The sequence below is a fragment of the Brassica oleracea genome, chromosome C7, assembly GCF_000695525.1.
Source record: "Brassica oleracea var. oleracea cultivar TO1000 chromosome C7, BOL, whole genome shotgun sequence".
NCBI lineage: Eukaryota > Viridiplantae > Streptophyta > Magnoliopsida > Brassicales > Brassicaceae > Brassica > Brassica oleracea.
Window position 1 is genome coordinate 24,078,285 of NC_027754.1, and position 22,999 is coordinate 24,101,283.

General features: G+C 38.2%; 2 protein-coding genes, 1 long non-coding RNA gene and 1 pseudogene across 3 annotated transcripts; 1 reads left to right on the forward strand and 3 right to left on the reverse strand.

Annotated features, from left to right (window-relative positions):
- Positions 1-4,385: 4,385 nt before the first annotated feature.
- Positions 4,386-4,983, reverse strand: LOC106304745. The gene is made up of 2 exons (XR_001262822.1): positions 4,597-4,983; positions 4,386-4,512 (listed from the first exon to the last, which is right to left on the reverse strand). It is a non-coding gene; the product is annotated as an uncharacterized LOC106304745 (long non-coding RNA).
- A 5,715-nt stretch (positions 4,984-10,698) lies between these two features.
- LOC106302914 lies at positions 10,699-13,688 on the reverse strand. Its single transcript, XM_013739313.1, has 7 exons — positions 13,581-13,688; positions 13,039-13,489; positions 12,846-12,964; positions 12,467-12,757; positions 11,507-11,900; positions 11,256-11,393; positions 10,699-11,135 (listed from the first exon to the last, which is right to left on the reverse strand). Exons 1-7 carry the CDS (start codon positions 13,686-13,688, stop codon positions 10,699-10,701), a joined length of 1,938 nt encoding a protein of 645 aa, XP_013594767.1.
- Positions 13,689-14,923: 1,235 nt separating this feature from the next.
- On the forward strand, positions 14,924-16,005 carry LOC106302915 (annotated as a pseudogene).
- Positions 16,006-16,125: 120 nt separating this feature from the next.
- LOC106306363 lies at positions 16,126-19,388 on the reverse strand. Its single transcript, XM_013742953.1, has one exon. The coding sequence runs from the start codon at positions 18,852-18,854 to the stop codon at positions 16,269-16,271; it is 2,586 nt and encodes an 861-aa protein (XP_013598407.1). The 5' UTR covers positions 18,855-19,388; the 3' UTR covers positions 16,126-16,268.
- Positions 19,389-22,999: the final 3,611 nt, after the last annotated feature.

Genomic DNA, 22,999 nt, shown 5'->3' on the forward strand with positions numbered 1-22,999 from the left:
TTTTTTTTATTTGTACATTATGTTTTTTTTCATTAATTAACTTGCTAACTTGTATTTTTTTTTTAAAGTTCACCAAGTCGAGAAATGGCATTAGCAGGAGCATCAACCAAATGATGTACTCCATGCTCCGTTTTGGATATTCAAAGTGGAGTGTGATCCCTTCCAACGAACGAGAGTTGTGGTTTCGTCAGTTTACGGTAGTAACTCTTCATTTTTTTAAAGTATTTACATTTTTAAAAATATATTTACTTATTAAATTATGTTTGTTTTGTAGCAAGAGTTCAACTGGCACTCCGATCTCACGGAAACAGTCCGTAAGAAATTCAACGAAAATGCCATAGACTCTTATACGAAGCAGATGAACGCGTTGAAGACAGTTTGGCAGAAGAACAAGAGGCCACGGTTCATCAACGGGACGGTGTGGGAGCAGTTGATAGCTCATTGGGAGAAGGAAGAAACTGCAGAGACGTCTTCAATGAAATCCAAGAATCGGAAGAGCGATCGTGGTGGGAAAGGTATGTATGTGCACAAAATGCAGAAGCTAGATCGTTTGATGTCTTCGAGTTCTTAGTTTTTTTCTGCTTTTTAAATTTTTCTGAATGTTTTTTTTTATATTTCGGTTTGTATGAATTTTAAACTTTCTAAATGTTTTTTTTTCTATTTCAGTTTGTATGAATTTAAATTCTATAATATTATTAGTTTTAAATTTCAGATTTTATTTATTTATTTATTAATTTTTAATATAAAAAATATATAAAAATGCAAAATTAATTAGTTTTACAAATTGATATATTTCGACGAATTGTGTGCGTCGGAATATACCAACGGACTATGGTTCGTCGAAAAATACCGACGGAGAGGATTCCTCGAAAAATTCCGACGAACCATTGTCCGTCGGTATCTTCCGACGAACCATAGTCTGTCGGTATTTTCCGAGGACTACGTTCGTCGGAATAGTCCGAGGAACGTTCTCCGTCGGTATATAGTTTTTCCGATGAACTCTGGTCTCGTGTGTCCGCATCGGAATATCGTCGGAAGTTCGTGAGAATGATGTTTCTCGGTATTCGTCAGAAAGTCGTCGGAAGGTCTCACGAAATTCCGACGAATACTTTTTTCCGACAAAAAGATACCGACGAATTGGTTCGTCAGAAATTCGTCGGAATCGGTCTATTCCGACGAATTTCTGATGATTTCGGCCATCAGAATCCCTCTGTTTTCTTGTAGTGAGGTCTCTTTATACATTCAAATTCAACAAGCTTATGAGGAGGCAAGAATCTGGAATGAGCTCAATAATGTCCTTGAGAATGATATCATTGGGAATGGTTTGCTAGAAGAGAACAAGAGATGGGAACCTCCCATTCATGGGTTTGCGAAATGCAGCAATATACATGCCAATTGGAGGAATGCAAAACTACATAGTGGATGAGCTTTTATCATTAGAGATGCTTTCACCTTCAGGATCACACCAGTAACTTAGGTGACCCGCTCTGATACCACTTGTTAGTGCAAGATGACACAACAATAGTAATGCAGAAGGTAAATCAAGAGACAAAATAGATACAAACAACCAACTATTGCTTTATTAGAAATCGCTTAAACAATCTATTACAAGACTTGCTTAGAAGCTTTACACAGCCTGTTAACACCCTAACAGCTGCTACCGAAAGATTCCTAATCTACCCAAACTTGTCTCTCTGTCGTCAGTACTTCAGCAACTGCTTCAGCACGACCCAAGAACACCCCTAAGGGATTTTCACCCTTCCTCTACAATAATAGCCAGTGTCTTGTGGAATACAGACGACTTCATAGCTCTTTTATAATGATCTCACGTTCCTGAAACCCTAGTCTCCAAGGAACATGAATATGGATAACTTCCATATCAATAAGTACACTTTCCTTTTCTTGAAATGCACTTATTCCTTAAGGCATAAACTTGCTCCCCAAGTTTATCTCTTGCCTTTTCTCCACGGTATAAACTTGCTCCTCAAGTTTATTTCCACGCCAGCTCAGCATCTTGCGTCCACATGGTCTCTACCACTCTGCATGCCTCCTGGTTCACTCTCTGACACACACTGCCTCATCAACTACTTCAACGACTACGTCAAGACACAAACCCTTAGTTTATCCTTCTCCATCTCAGCATATCTTGCATCCACATGGTAACCCACCACTCTGCATGCCTTATGTAGTAACGACTAATGCATCCAGCATCAGTGACTTCGTCGCCTAGTTAGTCACGGAAGACTATTGACATCTACAAGCTCCACTTGAATCTTCAATCTCCCCTTTTTATCTTTGTGTGCCAATCAAGCACAATATCCTTCTGGTTCAACAACCACGTTTCCCCACCTGGAAACTTCCACACTCGGTATGCCATTCTCCCCCATGAGACTTGCATTATCTTCATCTTCATACGTAGATATGCTTTTCTCCCCCACGAGATAAGCACCATCTACATCAGGACATCCATCACTATGCTCTTCTCCCCCATGAGATATGCACTCCTTGGACCAGAACGTCACTACTTGTCCCCCTGCTTGATTGCATACTAAGCTAAAACAAAGATGCTTAGATGTCAAGCCTTCCATCACAGACACACCGGTCTGCTCCTTCATGCGTACTGCATCAGACTCTGACGCATCCGCTGAACTACTTCTCGAACTACCTCTCGAACCACTCCTTGTCTTGGCTCTTTAGGCTTGAGCTTATTCCCCTCTGCTGGAAATATGGTAGGCTCCTCCCACCCAGTCTTCACAGCTATCCACGCATCATCATTGATTCCTCGAACCAACAGCTTCATGCGCACCTTCCACTGAACATACCGGCCATCCTTCAACATAATTGTCTTCTGCATAGAACAATCATGTCCATCTTCACCTTCAGGATCACACCAGTAACTTAGGTGACCCGCTCTGATACCACTTGTTAGTGCAAGATGACACTTGTTAGTGCAAGATGACACAACAATAGTAATGCAGAAGGTAAATCAAGAGACAAAATAGATACAAACAACCAACTATTGCTTTATTAGAAATCGCTTAAACAATCTATTACAAGACTTGCTTAGAAGCTTTACACAGCCTGTTAACACCCTAACAGCTGCTACCGAAAGATTCCTAATCTACCCAAACTTGTCTCTCTGTCGTCAGTACTTCAGCAACTGCTTCAGCACGACCCAAGAACACCCCATTTTCACCCTTCCTCTATAATAATAGTCAGTGTCTTATGGAATACATACAACTCCATAGCTTTTTTATAGTGATCTCACGTTCCTGAAACCCTAGTCTCCAAGGAACATGAATATGGACAACTTCCATATCAATAAGTACACTTTCCTTTTCTTGAAATGCACTTATTCCTTAAGGCATAAACTTTCTCCCCAAGTTTATCTCTTGTCTTTTCTTCACGGTATAAACTTGCTCCTCGAGTTTATCCCACGCCAGCTCAGCATCTTGCGTCCACATGGTCTCTACCACTCCGCATGCCTCCTGGTTCACTCTCTGACACACACTGCCTCAGTAACTACTTCAACGACTACGTCAAGACATAAACCCTCAGTTTATCCTTCTCCATCTCAGCATATCTTGCATCCACATGGTAACCCACCACTTCGTATGCCTTATGTAGTAACGACTAATGCATCCAGCATTAGTGACTTCGTCGCCTAGTTAGTCACGGAAGACTATTGACATCTACAAGTTCCACTTGCATCTTCAAATGAGACCTTCACTTTTTCACCCAAGAGACTTACGGCGGAACTACGTTGCCTAGAATGGGCTTTACTTAGTATGAAAGATTTAGGCTATCAGGAGGTGATCATTGGGTCTGACCTGCATGATCTTCTGAATGCAGTTAAGAAAGCCACAGACCGGCCAAGATTCCGTATCGTCCTGTCCTGCAATGCATAATGGGTTTGTGTACGTTATTTTCATTGGTGGCATTTGAGTATTATGCGTTTGTGCACGTTATTTTCATTGGTGGCGTTTGGGTCTGAGTCCTCGGCTTTACTCGAGAGATAACCAAGAGTGTTCTTAGAGATGGTCGTTTCCAATCGTATCTGGCACTAGGGGGACCTGCTTGGTTACAACAACTTATCAACAGAAAAGCAGTTTCTTCCCGCTCATAGATCTTTATTTAAGGTTGAGCGTGTTATCTTTTCTCTGTTGTACCTTTGTCATTTTGTTATGATTAATACATTGCCGACGTTAAAAAAAAAGTAGGAGTATTTTTTTTTTTTTTTTTTTTTTAAAAGTAGGAGTATTTATGTCGACTTAATTCAAAGGAATATTAAAAAGAAATTACTTCGTTGTATTGATTTCTATTTTTTGTTTCCAGCTTGGTTTTGATGGATGTGAATACTTGAACTCGAACCGAAACCGTCAAGGTCTGTACTATTGGGCTTGAATGGTTTTAATATAGCCCAATAAAACTAATAATCACCAGTTGCATGCGTCCGAATCCCAATAAAAAGAATCGCTAGAGATCAACGGTGATTCATTAATTCATCGAGACCTACAACGATGATTCATCACAGTTACATTTAAGACAACAAGAAGACACAAGCGAGAATCACAAACACGACACACGTTGACATACACGTGTCAAAGTATAAGCCGAGTTCACGGGCAAGAGAAGACATCCCCACTATCAATCCATCGGCTATCAGCGTCGACGGTGGATCCCTTGTTACTACCTGCGGTGGTGAGGAGAAGACTCTTGATTTTGTGAATACATTTGTGGTCGCGGATGCGGTTCAGGACCGCTCTTTTGTTCAGCGCCTGCGTTTGCGTTTCAGACGATTTCAGTTGTAGCTGTTTACACACTTGTTCCTCTTTTAAACTCTCTTCTCCTTCCTCCGACTGGACTCGTTTAGAAATCTCAAACTCCATTTTACAAAAAAGGGAAAACAGAAAGCTCGAGAAAGATGTTTTTGTTGTTGATGATATTGTGTGATGTCTAACAACACTCGTGTGTATTTTATATACAGAGCATATAATAATGGACTAGATTAAGATCCGCGCCTTGGGCGGAATAAACATTATATATAAAAATCATTTTATGTATTATATGTTCTTACATATTATGAAATAATAAATATATATTGAATAATTAAAAGTTAGTAACTATTACATATATAATTAAATTGGTGTGAACGTATAAATCAATTTTATTAGTCCAAACATTTTTTTAAATTTTTTTGATAGGATATGTAATTAAATTTAAATGATATTAACATACATAGTATATTTTTAATATTAATGTCTATTTTTTTTTTAAATGATGCTTTCTACTCATATGTTTTTTTATCATGTGTATTTTTAATAGCAAAAAATTTAAATTACTGATAACAAAAAACTTTAAATTACTGATAACAAAATTTTCATTGTGTGATTAATAATTTTAGTAATTGATAATTTAAAAAAATTTATCAATGTTAGTTCAAAACTTTTATCAAAAAAAAATTATTCAAAATAAATTTTGAAACTTAAATATTTATTTATTCAATATGGTTTATATTTTAATTTAGAATGATATATATGCATATATATTTTAAATCTTAATGATTAATTAAATTAGACTTTTATTTATATGATTTTGTAATCATTTGTATTTTGTCAAAACAAAAAATTTAAACCATGGATCGCAAAATTTGAATGTGCGACTTTTAACAGTTTTAGTAATTTATAGTCATTTTTTAAAATTCAAAATATAAAATATACAGAAAAATCTAAATTTTTATAATATGGTTATTGTGTTTTTTTAAAAATTATTTTAATAGTTTTAAATTAAACAAATTTGACTGAAGATACATTTTTTTATCAGATCTTTATTATTCAAAATCATTAATTGTCATATATACTTTACCCACATTAGGCAATTCCGTAATCTTTATTTAAGGAAATAATAAATGGCATTAATAATGAATTTATGATTAGTTTAATAAAAAGCTTATTATATAATTAGATGGACCAACTTATTTCTCTAATAATTTTAAGAATCATCCTAGTGATGACATGTGGTTACAAAAAGAAGTTCTAATGTTTCACAAATAATATATAATGGGATTGGTGACACTTCACATTCAGTTTTATATTAAAAAAAAACAAAGTGGACTAATACATTATACTTTGGGCCGTAGTTCCATTGGTTTATTTGGAAACCGGTGGCTGATTTGGTTTTTTCATCTTTATAAAACAAAGGAAACAAACTATGTGCTCTCCTACGTGACATAGCTTTATATAGTTCAATGACTCAGTTTCCCCGCGTTTAGTGCGTTCTTCATACCTTGAATTCCTAGTATAATGAGACCAAATGACATTATAAAAATCCCTTATAATATATAGTCGACAGGTCCCAAACGAAGTTCAAACTATACGAGGAAACAACCCAATTGTCTTATAATTTAAACATTTATTCATAGTCAAGAACTAAAATACCAGTGGGAGAACTCTAATATGGCCAGTTTATAAGACAATCGTCGACCACTCTGAGATCAAGTCACATTTTATTTTAATGTTTTTTACAATACTGTTTTTTTTTTTTACGGCAAACACAATGTTTTATTAATTCATGACGAACATGTTAGCTTGTGAAACTACCCACGTCGGAATCAAAGAGTTTACATGGGATAGAATAGAATTTTGGAGACGAGCTCCTTTAGCAAGGAGATCGGCTCTTACATTGCGAGTACGAACAATAAAGGAGATAGAGAAAACATTAAACTCAGAGACTAAAAAGATGAATTCATTCCATTCTGAAGCCAAACTTGGCCAATCTTCTTCTTCGTTTATCAGCTTTACAAGCTGTAGACAGTCCGATTCGAAAGACATTGAAGTATAACCCAATTGCAAGGAGTTTCTCATTGCACAAAGCAAGATATTAAACTCCGCATGAAGTGGAGATGAAACCTGGTTCATCCCAACAGAACCATAGGTATGGGACCCTGGTTCGAAATCAAAAACGAAACCACCTCCAAAGACACTTGAATTTCTCACCCAAGATGCATCCACTTGGCATAGAAGAAATGGTGAGACATTCGAGACTTCTTCATTTGCTATTGTCGTGCTTTAAGTGATGATTGTATTTGTGCCACTCGCCATTCTTCTTCTTCTCTGGTTGCATGGCAGACCGTGTCCGGAGGAAGTATTTCCTTACCATTGAAGACTTTATCATTTCGTGCTTTCCAAATGAACCACATGATCCATGGAAAACGAGCCAGCACGTTGGTAGGAGTTCCCAGGTTCTTTGCTCGGAGAAGTAAATAGACAAAGTTTTCCACTAAAGATTTACTCGGGAAAGATCCCGGAGATGACGAGATATCCGATAGGGCCCAGGTCTGGAGTGCGGGTGGACACAGAAACAAGCAATGGTTGATTGTTTCCTCTTCAGTACCACATCTTCGGAAAAGACGTTCAGTCTCACAGTGTCTATCTACAAGCCGACTGCAGGTTGCGAGACAGTCGGACAGAGCTTGCCATAAAAAGTGTTTGATCTTGCGGGTTTTCTTCAACTTCCTTATCATAGCCTTGAGGGAGTTCGTACTTGGTTCTGTAGCCTGTTGTATGTTATTTTCTTTCTTTAAGCGCGAAGCCAGCTCATACCCCGACTTGACGGTATAAAGACCTGATTTCGTAAAGATCCAACAGATGCCATCTTCTTTGCCAAAGTAACTGGGACGTAAACTCCGTATCATCGGGATGTCTCATGGGTCTATCAGCGCCTCAAGTATATCAGTTCTCCATTGTTTTGAAGTCTCATTAATGAGGTGACTAACAAATATATCTTTGTCTCGATACACGCCAGCATCTAGGACCGATCTTGCCGGGGACGTTGGGATCCACGGGTCTAGCCATACGCGTGTGCTACCGCCTGACCCTATCGTCTTCTGTAGTCCTTCGCGGAGGAGGTCTTGTGCAGCAAGAATACTTCTCCATCCGTACGATGGGGAGTTTGAAGATTTGACCTCCATAGGGTTTGAGTGCCTGAAATATCTTTCTTTCAAGACACGGGAAAGTAAGGAATTTGGATGATGCAGAAGCCTCCATAGTTGTTTGGCCAATAAGGCCAGATTAAAATCGTGGAGATCTGAAGCCTAAACCCCCTTTATCGAAAGGCAAGAAGATTTTCTCCCAGGCTATCCAGTGGAGTCCTCTATTATTAGCTTTCGTACTCCACCAAAACTTCGCTATTGCACCTTGAAGCTTGTTTAGTATCTCTTTTGGTAGGAGAAAGCATGGCATTACGTAAGTAGGCAGGCTTTGGGCTACTGATTTTAAAAGAACTTCTTTACCTCCTTTAGATAAAAGTCTTGCCGACCAGGAATTGATCCGAGCATTTAGACGGTTCCTGATGAAAGCAAAAACTTGCCGTTTGGATCCACATATTTTCTCGGGTAGTCCTAGATACATTCCCATGCCACCTTCCTATTGAATGCCTAAAGTTTGCTTAATAGCTCTTTTAATATCTTGATCCACTTTGTTGCCACACAAAATTGATGATTTTTCGGGGTTTAATAGCTGCCCTGAAGCCCTTCCATACACAGTAATGATTCTCATCAGCTCAGCACATTGCTGGACATCGGCTTTACAGAAAAAAGGTTGTTATCTGCGAAGAGGAGATGTGATACTGCTGGGCTAGCTCTAGCGATTTTTAAACCAGTTATCCTTCCCTCTTCCTTTGCACCTTTCAGCTGTGAGATAAGCGCTTCAGTCAATAGGATAAAAAGAAAAGGTGACAAATGATCTCCTTGGCGTAACCCTCGAGATGGTTGTATATTGCCCTTTGGTTCGCCATTTTGCAGAATTTTATATGAAACCGAGGAGACACACCACCGTATCCAGGAGACCCATGTCTCAGCAAAGCCCATTTTTAATAAGAGTGCTTCAAGGAAATCCCATTTAACCCGGTCGTAGGCTTTACTCATGTCTGTTTTGATCGCCACAAATTTCGCCTTACACATTAGGTTAGTACGCAAGGCATGGAATGCTTCTTGTGCCAACAGAATATTATCTGTTATGAGTCGTTTCGCCACAAAAGCGGATTGGGTCTCCAAAATCAGCTTCGGAAGGAGTTCTTTCAGCCGAGAACATAAGATTTTTGAAATAATCTTATAGCTAACATTGCAGAGACTAATGGGCCGAAATTCTGCCATATCATTCGGCCTCTCTGTATTGGGAATCAACCATTCCACAATCAGCTAGCATGGATTCGAAGGCCATGAAAGATGTCTCAGGCCTTTTTCTTCCTTCTTTCTTCTCATGGTTTCCGATAATCTCATTAAAATCTCCACTCATTAGCCATGCACAGTTTTAGAAGAGCTCATACGGGTCAATCTTTCCTATACATAGTCTCGGCACTCAACGACCGGATCACCATAAACAAATGTCATAAAGACTATGTGTCCCTCTATAGTAGCTGCAATATCAATCATACGTTTATCGAAATAGAGAATCGACACATCATAAGAATCCATATAAAAAAGTGCTAGTCCACCGCTTCAACCTTCCGGTTCCACGGTAAACAATTTATTATAACATAAAGAAACTTGAAAGTCTTGCAAAAAAGAACGAGATTTTTTTGTTTCAGAAAGAAAAAAAAAAGGTGCGAAAAACTGATGTAACTCCCGGAGATGTTACTTGGTCAAATAGGCTCCGGCCCCTTGACATTTCCAGGAAATTGTATTCATATCTTCTTACTGAGTGGTTTCTGGGACCCCGCCGAACCTGAAACACAAGACAACATCGTACTTTTAGCAGATGTAAACACCTCATTACGAGGGACAACAAGAGAGCTAAGTTTTTTTCCATTACCGGAGCCTCTCTTCCTCAGGGATGGGCGTCCTCGTAACGCATTGAGCTTCTTTGATGCTTGAGCTCCCTTCAGTTCCGAGCTTTGGTAGCTTTTCTTTTTTTCCTCCCATGTACCACCTGCCCTACTTTGGCCTGAGCTTGCTTGCGGGATCTTAGATGAACCGGCACTTTTGTTCTTCATTTGGTTCATGGTGGTAGGTTGTGGTTCCTTCTCCGCTCCTGTCATTGCACCATTTTCTTTGTTCACAGCATTTGCTGAAGAAAGTTGTGATATGGCATCAATAATCTCCGCGTCATAGCCAGGCTCGTCAATCAGAAGATCATCATTTTGGATCATATCCTCATCCATGTTTACGTCACCAAACTCATCTGCAAGCTTGTCAACCTCCGCTTCTTCCTCCCTAGTCAGGACCATATCATCTATGTGGTTCGAATTCATCAAATTGACTAGGTCTAGGCTAAGTTCCTCAGATTCATCCCTAAGTCTCAGAGGAGGTGAAACAGACCTGGGAGCTGGTGGGGACGAGCGAATTCCTCCCTCCCTGATTACAACAGTACCATTGTCTCTAGTAAGAATCGCATGTGGATCCTGTCAGAAGGCCGAGCTTGGAGATTTAGCAGAAAGATCTTCACACATAATTGTTTTTCCTTTGAGGCGTCTCAATCTTTCTTCCGAAGTCTCATTCTTGTGTACCACGAGAACAATTGTACCTTGTCCATCCGGACTGTTACGCACTTGTAACCCTCCTGATATGGTTTGTTGCGAGTCTGCTTTCTCAGGGGTAGGAGCACTTTGATGTTTCGGGTTTGTAACCGTTCTGGAGAGGCTGCAGCTTTTACCTTCATTTCTCTGAGCCCGTGGTCTCCAACCTTGTTGGGAATCTTGTGACTAATGAGAGTAATGTCGCTCCCTTGGTCTATACGACTCGCGTCCTCTCTGGCGTTCGTGGCGTTCCATCGAAGTCTGCCTCGGCCGCGAGTTGTAGTCCACTGGCTTCTTTATGTCCCTTCCATCAGGCCGATCATCAAGCCGGTTCCAAACAATAGTTTTTCCTTGATGGTGTGGGTATCGCTCATCTCCTTCCAATCTTCTTCTATCCATCGATTTTGGAGGAGCATCACGGCCCGAATTGGCTTTCGTAGTCCAGTAGCTTTCTGATTCCTTATGTCGCTTTTCACCTTTGGATTGTCCAGGAAATCCCGCCCGCGTTGGTGATCTTTGGGATACATCCCCATTGGGGAAACGAGGTCTCTTGTTATTAGGTACGTTGCCTCTGAAGTTCCCTACTGGTCCAGTCAGTGCCTGGTAAGCGAGAGACAGTGATCCTGTTGCATTGAACTCCCGAAATTCTTTTATCTTCTATTCTCGCTCTTCCGGAGACAAGTCCAAGCAAGAGTATATATCATGAGAGATACGCTTACACCCAAAGCAGTGACGGTTGAGACCTTCGTACGTCATGTATACTTTTCCAAAATCTCCATTAGGGAATTCAATCCTTGCCTCTAGCTTAAGAGGTCTATCAGCATCGATGGAGACTTGAATACGAGCATTCATGGCGTCAATATCCAACTTTTTCCCCAGATCTTTTGCAATTGCACTGAAAGTATCATCATTCCAGAAGTGGACTGGGACCCCAGTGATCTTGATCCAGAAGGGATCGTTTTGGGAAAGTTTTCATTTGTTGATGGTTCCTAACGTTCCAGAGCAAATATCCAGTGGTTGAAATGACATGGCCTCTTGTTCAACACCATGTTAAGATCTTTCTCCTTGTCAAAATCAAAACGGAAACGGCCATTACCTAGGTTAACTCCACAAGCTCTCCCTTCCACATTCCAGATGCAAGCTCTCGGAAAGAGGGCAATCATCGCTTCAACACTTCTGCCTCCTCTGTGTAGAACTCTTCCAATTAGGGTTCTTTTGAAGCGTTCAGACACCGCAGTAAGATCACATGCTGGGATACGGATGATCTCGTCCTCTTCCGTTAGATCCACATGGCGTCTTGTCTCGGAAGGTTCCCTCCTTGGCGGATTAGGTTGGATTGTGAATTCATCGTTTCGAAATAGGGTAAACACCACCAGATTAGCAAACGGCTAGAGGATCTCAAAAAGAAATGTGAGGGTTACTTGAAAAACAATAGATCTACTTCTTGAAAAGAGTGAAAAAACCGTAGCAAAACGCTAGAACTCGAGTTATTATAGCAGCTATAACCTTACAAAACTTAGCAAGAAGTGTGGGGTAGTCTTCCTTGCGTAGGAGATAAAGTTACGATGGTTTTGTCGTGAAGCGCCGTCAAAATTTTTGGATCTGACAATCGCCTATCTTGTCGCCCAAAACCCTTGGCATTTTTCAAGTCTTCTCGACTCTAGACTTAATTTTCTGTTACAATACTGTTTATTTATTTAGAAGAAAAAACTACCTTTCTTCAATGATTTTTTATTTGTAGATATAAGGGTTTGTACTTATGAGACATGAATACTGAAAAAACACACTAGCCAAATGATCAAAGACCACAAATACTCTAAAGATCTATATATAGGTCAAGTATTCAACATTTGTACACGTTTCTAACCAAAACCGCTAGATGCTAGGGAGCTAGGCCGTCATGGAAGAACCGAATACAACACAATGTATAGTTTTAAGTTTACATAGAAAGAACGTGGTAACCACTTTTGGCAGCAGTAGTAAGCAACGTCCCACGGAATATACGAACTAGAATCTGGCTGCATGTCCCATTACTTGACACAATAAACTCAAACAAACACTTATTGGGATTCCTCAAGTTATGGCTTTCACAGAAACACAACCACGAATCATATGAGAATATGTATCCTCTACCGTGTTTCTCAATCTTCAGTGGCCATTTCTTTCCATTTTCATCACAAAGCTCGATGTCTTGGCCTTCCTCCAGCTCGATCCCGTTCGCTTTCAGAAAAGTTGTCGGTATTTCCTAGCAACACATAGAAAACTCATATTTGTTTGTTTATGTTATAACCATTAAAACATATTCATATATAGAACCGGTTCTTACAACTCACCAGTAAACGAAGTGAACCGACTGCAATATTCCTCACAAAATGCGGATTCTTGGGTTTATAAACCGGTTCTTCAGATCCTTTGTGTTTCTTCTCAGGAACCCATGACATCTCACGAGGATCTACATATGATCAAAATCAAACTTGAATAAATTGAATCAAATAGGATATAAAAAAAACAGCTAAATTCAGATACCTCTAGACCGATTAACTTTTTTCCTAGTATTTCTTCGGTGGCCCGGTTCAATATCACCAAGAACACTAGCCTCCTCTCTAACCAAAACGCGTTTACGATTCTGCATGACCCTCTTGCCACAGTCTTCCCAAGGTTCCGGTTTGATAGAAATACCCACCGGTTTAACGATAACCGGTTCTTTCTCAACAGAAACCCTAAATCTATCAAGGTCTTTTTTACATCCGTCTTTGGCGAAAATCGTGACGTCAAATCTAGACTCGCCGTTGTATCTAAACAAAAGAAAGTCTCCAAACTCAAGAGAATGTTCGTTTGCAAATTTTTCCCAACCTTGTCTGAAAACAACAACACCAGTCTTTGTCTCCACATCCCATAACCGTCCGATCTCATCTACTAATACCACTCTCTTAGGTAATGGCTTATCTAAGATGTTTATGAATGCTTGAGGTATCACCTGCACTTTAATTTTGATATTAATTAGTTTCCAAGAGAAAAAAGAATATTTAACTCCTAGAGAAGAAAAGAGATAACATATAAGAGCAGACCAGTTGGTGAGAGCTGAACTCGGGAAGATAAACCTTGAAAAACTCCAAGTCTTTACGCCCATGAGAGGAAGAAGATGGAGAAGAAGTCTTCTCACTAGTTTCAACCATTCTTTCTTTCTTCTTCTTTGATCAGCTTTTTGGTAGTGATTAAGCAAATAAAACAAGAGAGGGTTTAAAGACTGAAGAAGATCTAAGAACAAGAGGGTTTAAGATTCATGAAGATAGCTGAATGAGAGGACGAGAGGATCTAATCTTGTGTGATAAACTGATACGAAAACCTTTATTAGCGAGAAAACGAACAGGCAAATTTATATTTTCGGTGCCCTAATAAAAAGGAAAATAAATCGCCAACTTTTGGGTAAGTTACGAGTTTTGCTTTCTACTCCCCTTGGTTTTTGTTATTTATGTTACAGCCTCTTAACTTCTGTTTTTTTACAACTTAATAACATTACGACAATCTCTGAGACCCAAAACCTCTGTAAACCCCAACAACAGTGCTCTCCTCCCATCTCTACCGGACCTTCCGTCATAACAATCATCGTTTCCGGCAACAATGCCGCCGCTACAAGCCTCAGAAGACTCCTCCTCCACCTCCAACACCCCCTACGTTACCAAAACCTCCGAAGAAGCCTCAGAGTTTCACCTTCCACGGCGCGACGTGGGAGGATCCTTACAGCTGGATGTCTAAGCTCAGAAGACAAAGTGGCGATGCGACACATGGATATCTACATGGAGAAATAAGAGAAGTACACCGAAGATGGCTTCTCGCTTGGTTCGTTAAAAATTAAACAGACTTTTTCTTGTTCCTTTCTTTGAATTCAGTTAAAGAATGGTGAAAAGCTCGAATTATGTTTTGGGTAGTTGGACATTGATTTTTGGTTGTATTATAGAAGGGTTGAAGAAGGAAAGCAGTAGTATCCAGTACTGTGTAGGAGGAGGCTAGCGAGCTTGCACGAGTAGTTTATTTCTCATAAGTCTCCTGCTGCTGGGTTTGATTTCACTTCTGGGAAGAGTATTGAGCAGAAGCTGCTTGACTACAATCAGGAAAGCTGATAGATTTGGAGGTAAATAAAGCAACTCTAGGATCTCATACTTATACTTGTAAGCATGGTTCTAAAAATCGGTTTATGCTGCAACTAACTATGTCCTCTCCAAAACATTTTATAAGACTCAAATCGGTTTGAACTATTCTAAATTGGTTAAATCGTTTTAAATCAGTTCAAATATGTTAAATTAAGCAATAATGTTGGTACAAATACAACAAAAATCTGATTTCTTTGGTTTTGTATATCTAATTTTGATAATTCATCAAATATTAGTTTCATAATTAAAACTCAAAACTAAAATGGAACATCGTGCAGCAGCAAAACATGCTTCACGAGAGAACACGGGTTTTATACGGCACTGCAAACTCCACCGAGACAGGCACAAGAACTGTCAGTTTTGATAGTGATGAGAGGATATTACTAGTGCCTTGAATGACAACTTGTGGAATGACTTAACCGAGTTTTATGCCATGATGGAGCCATGGTCCCGTTAACTGTTGTTTACTCGAGAGCTCAGAGAGAAGGGAACCGGAAACCTGGTCTGCTTCATGCTCATGGTGCTTATGGTGAAATGCTTGATAAGAGATGGCTTAGCGAGCTTAAAAGCCTCCTTGGCCGTGGATGGGTTCTTGCATATGCAGATGTTAGGTCAGTCCCATCTTCTCTCTCTCTCAAAAAGATGATATGTATTCTTCAGAGGTGGAGGTGGAAAAGGAAAGAAGTGGCGCAAAGAAACTATAACTCTGTTAAAGATTACATTCACTGTGCCAAGTTCCTTGTTGAGAACAATATAGTTCAAGAAAACAAGCTCGCCGGTCGCGGATACAGTGCAGGAGGGCTTGTCGTTACTTCAGCCATAAATCACTGTCCTGATCTATTTCAATCTGCCGTCTAAAGGTAACAAGGAAGCTGTGCATCCATTAAAAAAGTAAGACATCAAATGTGTCTTTTGTTTTTTGTTTCAGGTTACTTTTCTTGATCCAACTCATACTCTAATACATCCCAATGCTACCCTTAACGGCAGTAGACTACGAAGAGGTTGGATATCCAGGAGATATCATCGATGATTTTCATGCGATACCCGAGTGCTCTCCTTATGACAACATTCCTAAAGATGTTCTTTATCCAGCAGTTTTAGTTACCTCCTCATTCAATACTCGGTTAAGTATTCAGCACTCTCTCGGTCATAGATGGTTTATACTCTTGCCTCCTATGGATGTTTAAGATTTTCTTCTCTCGCATTTGTCAGATTTGGTGTATGGGAAGCTGGGAAATGGGTTGCAAGAGTTCGTGACAATACATTCAATGACCCGGAACGCCCTCTCTTACTCAACTTGACTATTGATATTGTCGAAGAAAACAGGTTCTTGCAGACTTAAGGAATCTGCGCCAGAGATGATGGAACCTTGAAAGCAAACCCATCGGTCACAGAGAGTAGCTATCTTCTAGTTCTAAAATTTTTGTATAAATCAATGAATTTTATGACACAAGATAGAAAATAAATGAACAGTTACAGCTGCAAACTTTTCTTGGATCGTCTCTGTTCGCATAACTTGCCAGAATCATACATGTGAATACTCTCAGATAAGTACAGGAAAGAAACTGTAGCAAAACAAAATGTATTCATTGCTCATGTCTTCTTCTAAGTTTCTGAAGAATCATCTTCTTCAATAACTGTTGGGAGTGTCCCTTGTTTAGCAAAGCCTGGACTCAAGAACTTTGCCACGAAACTCCATAATCTGTAAACATCTTCAAAGTTTGTTAAGAACCCAAGTGAAGCTGTGACAACCTCAACTCTTATGAACCCGTTGTTGTTCCTTCCATCTGGTTTCCAAGAACTCGAATCTTCGCTTCTTCGATTATCGACGATCTTTATGTGACTGAGGTAACCAATGCCTAGAGATATACCTTCTCTTTCAGCTAGCTTCTGCACTATCTCAGGATGAACCATCCCACTCTTCAAATCCCTTACGTTAAACGCCACGGATGATCCTCGCTCGTATTTGATCTTTGGACCGTAGATTTGAACAAGATTCTTGTGCTCTCCACCGGGGTCTGATCTAGGCAGCCTTAGCTGGAGCAGAGAAGTCACAAGCCAGTTAATGAGGTACCGGAGTCTCGAGGTGGTCTTGTTGAGACCTAACATGTTCACATGATCAATGTGACGGCAAACGATCTCTGGTTCTCTCTGATCATCATCCCATTCTGCTCCTCCATTGCTTCCATCTTCTTCTTCTTCATCATCTTCAAAGCTGATCACCGATGCTTCTCCATGATCTACTGATCTGAAAGATACTCTTCGTTTACTGGGATGTTCATCTTCGTTCACAAGAACTCTCCCACCATTGTACTGACTCTTCTCCCTTCTCCCTAGCAGCCTAAACTCGCCTTCTGTTTCTCTTCTTATCGCACTCTCTTTGATTCCAGAGGTTGAAAAACCATTCCCATTTCCATTTCCTTCAGAAATCATCTTACTGCTGCTCCCTCCATCTTCTTCTTCTTCTTCTTCTTCAATCTCATTAACTCGCAACACATGACTAGTGTCAGCTACTTCTTGTGATACTGACAAAACAGCAGCATCAAACGAGAGAACATGCCTCCCACCGTTACTACCATTACTACTATCCTTCGGTCTAGGCGAGATCCTCCGTTTGTGGCTTTGTGGAGCCACAAGCAAGGGACTCTTCTGCTTGTTATCAGAATCAGCAGCAGGACTCTGACCCAAATCGATCCAGAGCTGGCTATCCGTTGACTCATCTTCACTAAAAACAGGACTCTTTATCAACTCACCCACTGAGATACTCTCAGCTTCCTCAAACACAGTGCTCGTTCCATCTCTATCCGAACCAACCTCATGATCCATATCCGTCTCAAACACATCCTGCACTTGAGCAGAAGTGTAAACACCAGAGAACGCAGGCAGCTGAGTTCCCACGGCTTTATCATCCCCGTTAACAGCGATATCATTGTGTTCGATCCCGCTCAAACCATCCATGGAGTCACTTAGATAGAGAGGATACTCGGGCGTTATCTTCACAATCCCTGAACACGTCTTCCCTGATTGACTCTGCAAGCAGCTAATCACAGACTTCTTAATCAACAGACAGCCAAAACCAGTCGGATCATACCCAAACACACGGTAAAACGAAGTGATGATGAAATCAGGACGGAACAAAGACAAGCCGAGCGAGTCCATGTCCTTAGGACCTAAAGCACCAGCGTCAAGCAACACATGCCAATTATTCTGCTGAGCCAACGCCATCCACTGGTAAGAGTACTTAGAACCCGTGACCCTCGACTGAACCGGGAACACAAACAAACCGGTAGCTGCATCCTTCTTCCTCTTCTTCTTACTCAGAATCTCCTTCTTAAGATCCATCGAACACAGCCTAAGCGTCGGCCACTTAAACCAAGCGCTACCAACCTTTGCGCCTTTCTCCTTAGCGCACTGACCCATCCAGCTAACCGACTGGCTCTCGTGATCAAACATGGTCAAAAGCTTCTTGTTCGTGTGAAAGGGATAAGACTCAGCAAGCAGCTTGAAAGCGGAGCCTCTACTAACAGTGAAGACAAGACCGTACTCACTCTCAGGGATGTTCAAGTAGTCCATGATCCTAATCTTGATATCATGCTCTATGGAGCCTCTCTCAGCGCCACCGTACAAAGCATGGTTGCTTAAATTAGCACTAATCTCCGACAAACTAAAAGTGCAAGTGTCCCAGTAATGAACGGTCTGAAGATACGAGAAGAGCCCGAACCCGCAGTAGTCGAGACATACCTTCGGTAACGACAAATGGAAGTACTCATCGTTTCTCAGCTGGTCCACTTTCTCAGAAGACTGATACTTCGGATACATTGTCAAGAACGTGGCTAAGGCCTCTTGGAGATCAGGGAGAGCTTCCTCTGATTCGAAAGCTCTTTGAGCTGCGAGGGAAGTAGCGCGGAGGAACTCGCGCTGAGCGTTGAGCCTAGCGAGCGATCTCGAGCGTCCGAAGGTTTGGTCTTGAGGCTCGTGGTGGTCTTCTTCTTCTTCGATGACTTGAGATTTGATGAGTAGGCCATCTTCTGATGCCTCTTCGAGAGCTTCTCTGAGCTTGGATTCGTGGAGTTTGCGTAAAGTCAGGGCCTTTGTGGACTCGGAGACATCTCGGCTCCTGCTGGTACTCTTCTTGTCGAGAACAAGAGCAGCAGCACAGTGGTAAAGTGGCTTCCAGAGTGAGATATGCATCGAAAAATCCCTAACTGGTTTTCAAATGAAACCTAAATTTGGATTTTGAGTAACAAAGGTCACGACTTTAGGAACCTGGGATTTACCAGAAACAGAACCCACAAGTCAAAATCATCGATTCCAAACAGTTGAACAAAGGGAAGGATCAAAAAGTCAAAACCTTTGTCTCATCTTCAACAGAGAAAAACGAGTCAAAAGAAAGAGATGCAAATCCCAAAAAAAAAAGAAAAAAGAGAAGAACAGATCCACAAAACAGAGAGCTTTTGAGTATTTGTGTGTTTACATCTGAAAACACACACACACACACAGAAGTAGAAGAAGCTTCTTGTTCCTACTTGAAGAGAAATTTGACTCCTTTCACATTAAGGAGAAAATTTAGAGCTTAATCTCTCTCTGGTGATATGATATGATTATCTTCCCTTGAAACGTAAATTGTGACTAAAATGCCATTTGACTTTTATATATATGTGCCTAATATTATTTGCTGTTACTTGCTGTTCCAATTCCAAATATTTCATTTTTACCTTTTCTTCCTAATTTTTTTAATCAATCTATCAATCCACCAAGCAGCATATATTATTCGATTTTTGATATCTTTTGGTGATTGCTTAGTCTGGGCCCATGAAAGCTTCCTTCTTTTCTCTCAATTGTTTCGAAGTTCTCAAATATATTTAGCCAAAGATGAGACTTTCAAGAGATGGAGCCTACAGTAAAGATCCCTTCTTCTGCATCTGTTTGATACGGAACAAGTAAATAATAAATATCGAGAATTCGGCCCAAAAAAACTCAACTTTGCACGAATTGCCAAAATAAACATGAATTTTTGGACTGACCAAAAAAACACCAAACTTTCATTGACTTTAAAATTAATTAACAATGTTTTCGCTGACTTGCCAATTTAGCACGCCGTCAACAAATTTAACATAAATATTTGACGTCGTTTATTGTTGGCGTTTAGTGAAACGACGTCGTTTTACATGATTTGAAATTAAAAATATGTAGACCCATGGATTCGAACCCATGTTGGTTGGTCAAATGGCAAGGTATTTTAACACTGGGCTACTGACACTTTCAATGTAGTTACTAATATGTTTACTTTTAATTGGTACATATTAAATATAAAAAATTCTCTAAAAACTTAATAAGATCTTTAAAATTCCAAAAAAAAAACAATAATAAAGAAGATTTTTATAAAATTAATTTAGAAATTAAAATTAAAAATAAAATTTTATTTTTCTTTTTAAAAAATAAAAACTCTTCCAAAATTTTCTAAAAACTTAAAAAGATCTTTAAAATTCCAAAAAATTGAAAAAATAAAGAAATTTTTTATAAGATTAATTTTGAAATTAAAATAGAAATTTTTTATAAAATTAATTTTGAAATTAAAATAGAAAATAAAATTTTATTTTTTCTTTTCTTTTCAAATAAACACGAACTTTTCACGAATTGAAAAGAAAAAATAAAATTTTATTTTCTATTTTAATTTCAAAATTAAAATTAATTTTATAAAAATCTTCTTTATTTTTTTAATTTTTTTGGAATTTTAAAGATCTTATTAAGTTTTTAGAGAATTTTTTATATTTAATATGTACCAAATAAAATTAAACATGTTAGTAAGTACATTGATAGTGCCAGTAGACCAGTGGTAAAATACCTTGTCATTTGACCAACCAACCTGGGTTCGAATCTAGGGGTCTACATATTTTTAATTTCAAATCATTTAAAACGTAAAACGACGTCGTTTCACTTAACGCCAACAATAAACGACGTTAAATATTTCTGTTAAATTTGTTGACGGCGTGCTAAATTGGCAAGTCAGCGAAAAAATTGTTAATTAATTCTAAAGTCAATGAAAGTTTATGTTTCTTTTGGCAATTCGTGCAAAGTTGAGGTTTTTTTTGGCCGAATTCTCAATAAATATCCTTATTTATGATCCAACCTATCCATTTATTGGTTTTAGTTATGACTGTAGATTTGCTCTTAAAAGTGGCCAGCAGTATTTTAAAAAAAAATGCAGATTTAATTATTAAATTAAATTAATATTAGTAGGTGATGTGGGGGCTCGACAATAGGGTAATTTATTAACACTGACTATAACATGTGAATATACACAGATAAAAAACAGAGTAAAACTTGTATCTTCCCCTACCGATAAAAATTAGTATAAGATTAATTAGTGATTCTTTTCTTTTTGGTTTAAAGATTAATTAGTGATTCTTGTTAAATGGTTTAGCAGTTTTTATTTTATTAATAGTGCAAGTTATGGATGGATAGTTATAAAAATTATGGAAGCATTGTGAATGGTGGTGGAAATGAAGGCAGAGAGACAAACAGCTGTTAGAAAAACATAGCTTAATGGAATCAAATCCAAAATGCTTTACTTATGCAATGATTAGTCAACTATCTATTTATTTATTACATATTCACCTTTGCTCAAATCATATCATTTTGACAACTCAAACTTTTTCCAAAAGTGGCTTTATTCATGGACAACAAATTCTCGACGTTCCAAATCCAAAAACCAAAGTCGTCCGGTTTTATATTTTTCTTACTAATCTTTTTCCCTTAATAAGCATATTCGAAGATGCTTTTATTGACTGTGTGCATAGTTATAAACTTAAAGAAGAAACATGAAGATGGGAGGGAATGTGACGTTCACTTATTCAACCGACCATGAAAGTGGAAACGCACGTCTCAGCGCCGGTCCAGAGTAATTAAACGCCTAAAGCAAATTTACAAAAATCATGTCCCTTGCTAGAATCGAACCCAACATCTTTAGGAGACTGTAAGCTCTATAGCCACTAGACCAACAACATATTTATCTTATTGGCGCCCAAAATTTGTATATAATATTTGGCGCCCGAAATCCATGCTTCACGAGTTTTAGCCCAGGGCAGGGTCTGCGCACGTCGCACCCAGTTGCGTGAGCAGAGCCGGTTTACTTGGGGAACAAGCGGTGCGATTTCCCTTGGCTCAAGCCCGTGTCCCCCGTACAATAATAATTAAGGAGTCCAATTTTTTATAAATCTATATTTTTATATATAAATAAAATTGAAAATAGCCCAAAATTATTTGATATGTATATAGTTTTATTTACATTACAAAATATAAAAAATATTACTGATTAAATTTTAAAAATATTTTAGATAATAATTAAGGGACCTAATTTTTTATAAATTTATATTTTTATATATAAATAAAATTGAAAAGGGTCCAAAATTATTTTATATGTATATAGTTTTATTTTCATCACAAAATATATAAAATATTACTAATAAAATTTTAAAAATATTTTATACATTATCTGCATATAAATTTTAGATGGTAAAATTTTTTTTCCCTAAGACTCCAAACTGAGCCGACCATGTGCGTAAGTAGAGAAGTAATATCTTTTTGGCACATTTATTCTATTAATGTTTTTTTCTAACTATCGTTTCTTTCTTGTTTACTTATTCTTTCGCATTTATTTCTTTTGATATCTTTTATATTTGTGATTGGCGCCTTTTACTATCTATATTATTAAAATAGAAGTATCCATTTAAAAATATTCTTAATTCATTAATTAAACTCTTTTTTTTTCTTGTCTTTTTTAGTTGCATTTATGAAATATCTTAAAACGAATAAAACTGCCTAATTTATTACTTGTCTTTTCAGTTATATTAATGAAATATGCTTAAATGAATTTAAATTTCCTATTTTATTGTTTATCTTTTTCAGTTACCTTAATGAAATATCCTTAAATAAATTTGAACATACTGTCATTTAATCAACCCAAAAAACTCATGAGTTATCCTTACGTGCATAATTTTAATAATGGAGATTTTTAAAAACATGCATCATTAAAATGTTACCTAAAACATGCAGCACTAATATATAACATGCATCAATAAAACTAGAATTTGACTCACACAATTGTACGGATATTATTTTCAGTTGATTAAATTTAAAAATAATTATTTATTCAAAAAATATTTAAGAATGACTATGTTTTAAAAAATTATACGGTTTTATTTGCTCATAAATCATTTGTCATTTGATAAATTTATGGTTTTTATTTATATTTTTTATTATTTAATTATAATATTTTCATTTTATATTTGAAAGACAAATGAATTTTCTTTCAAACAATATTTTTGTAAATATAT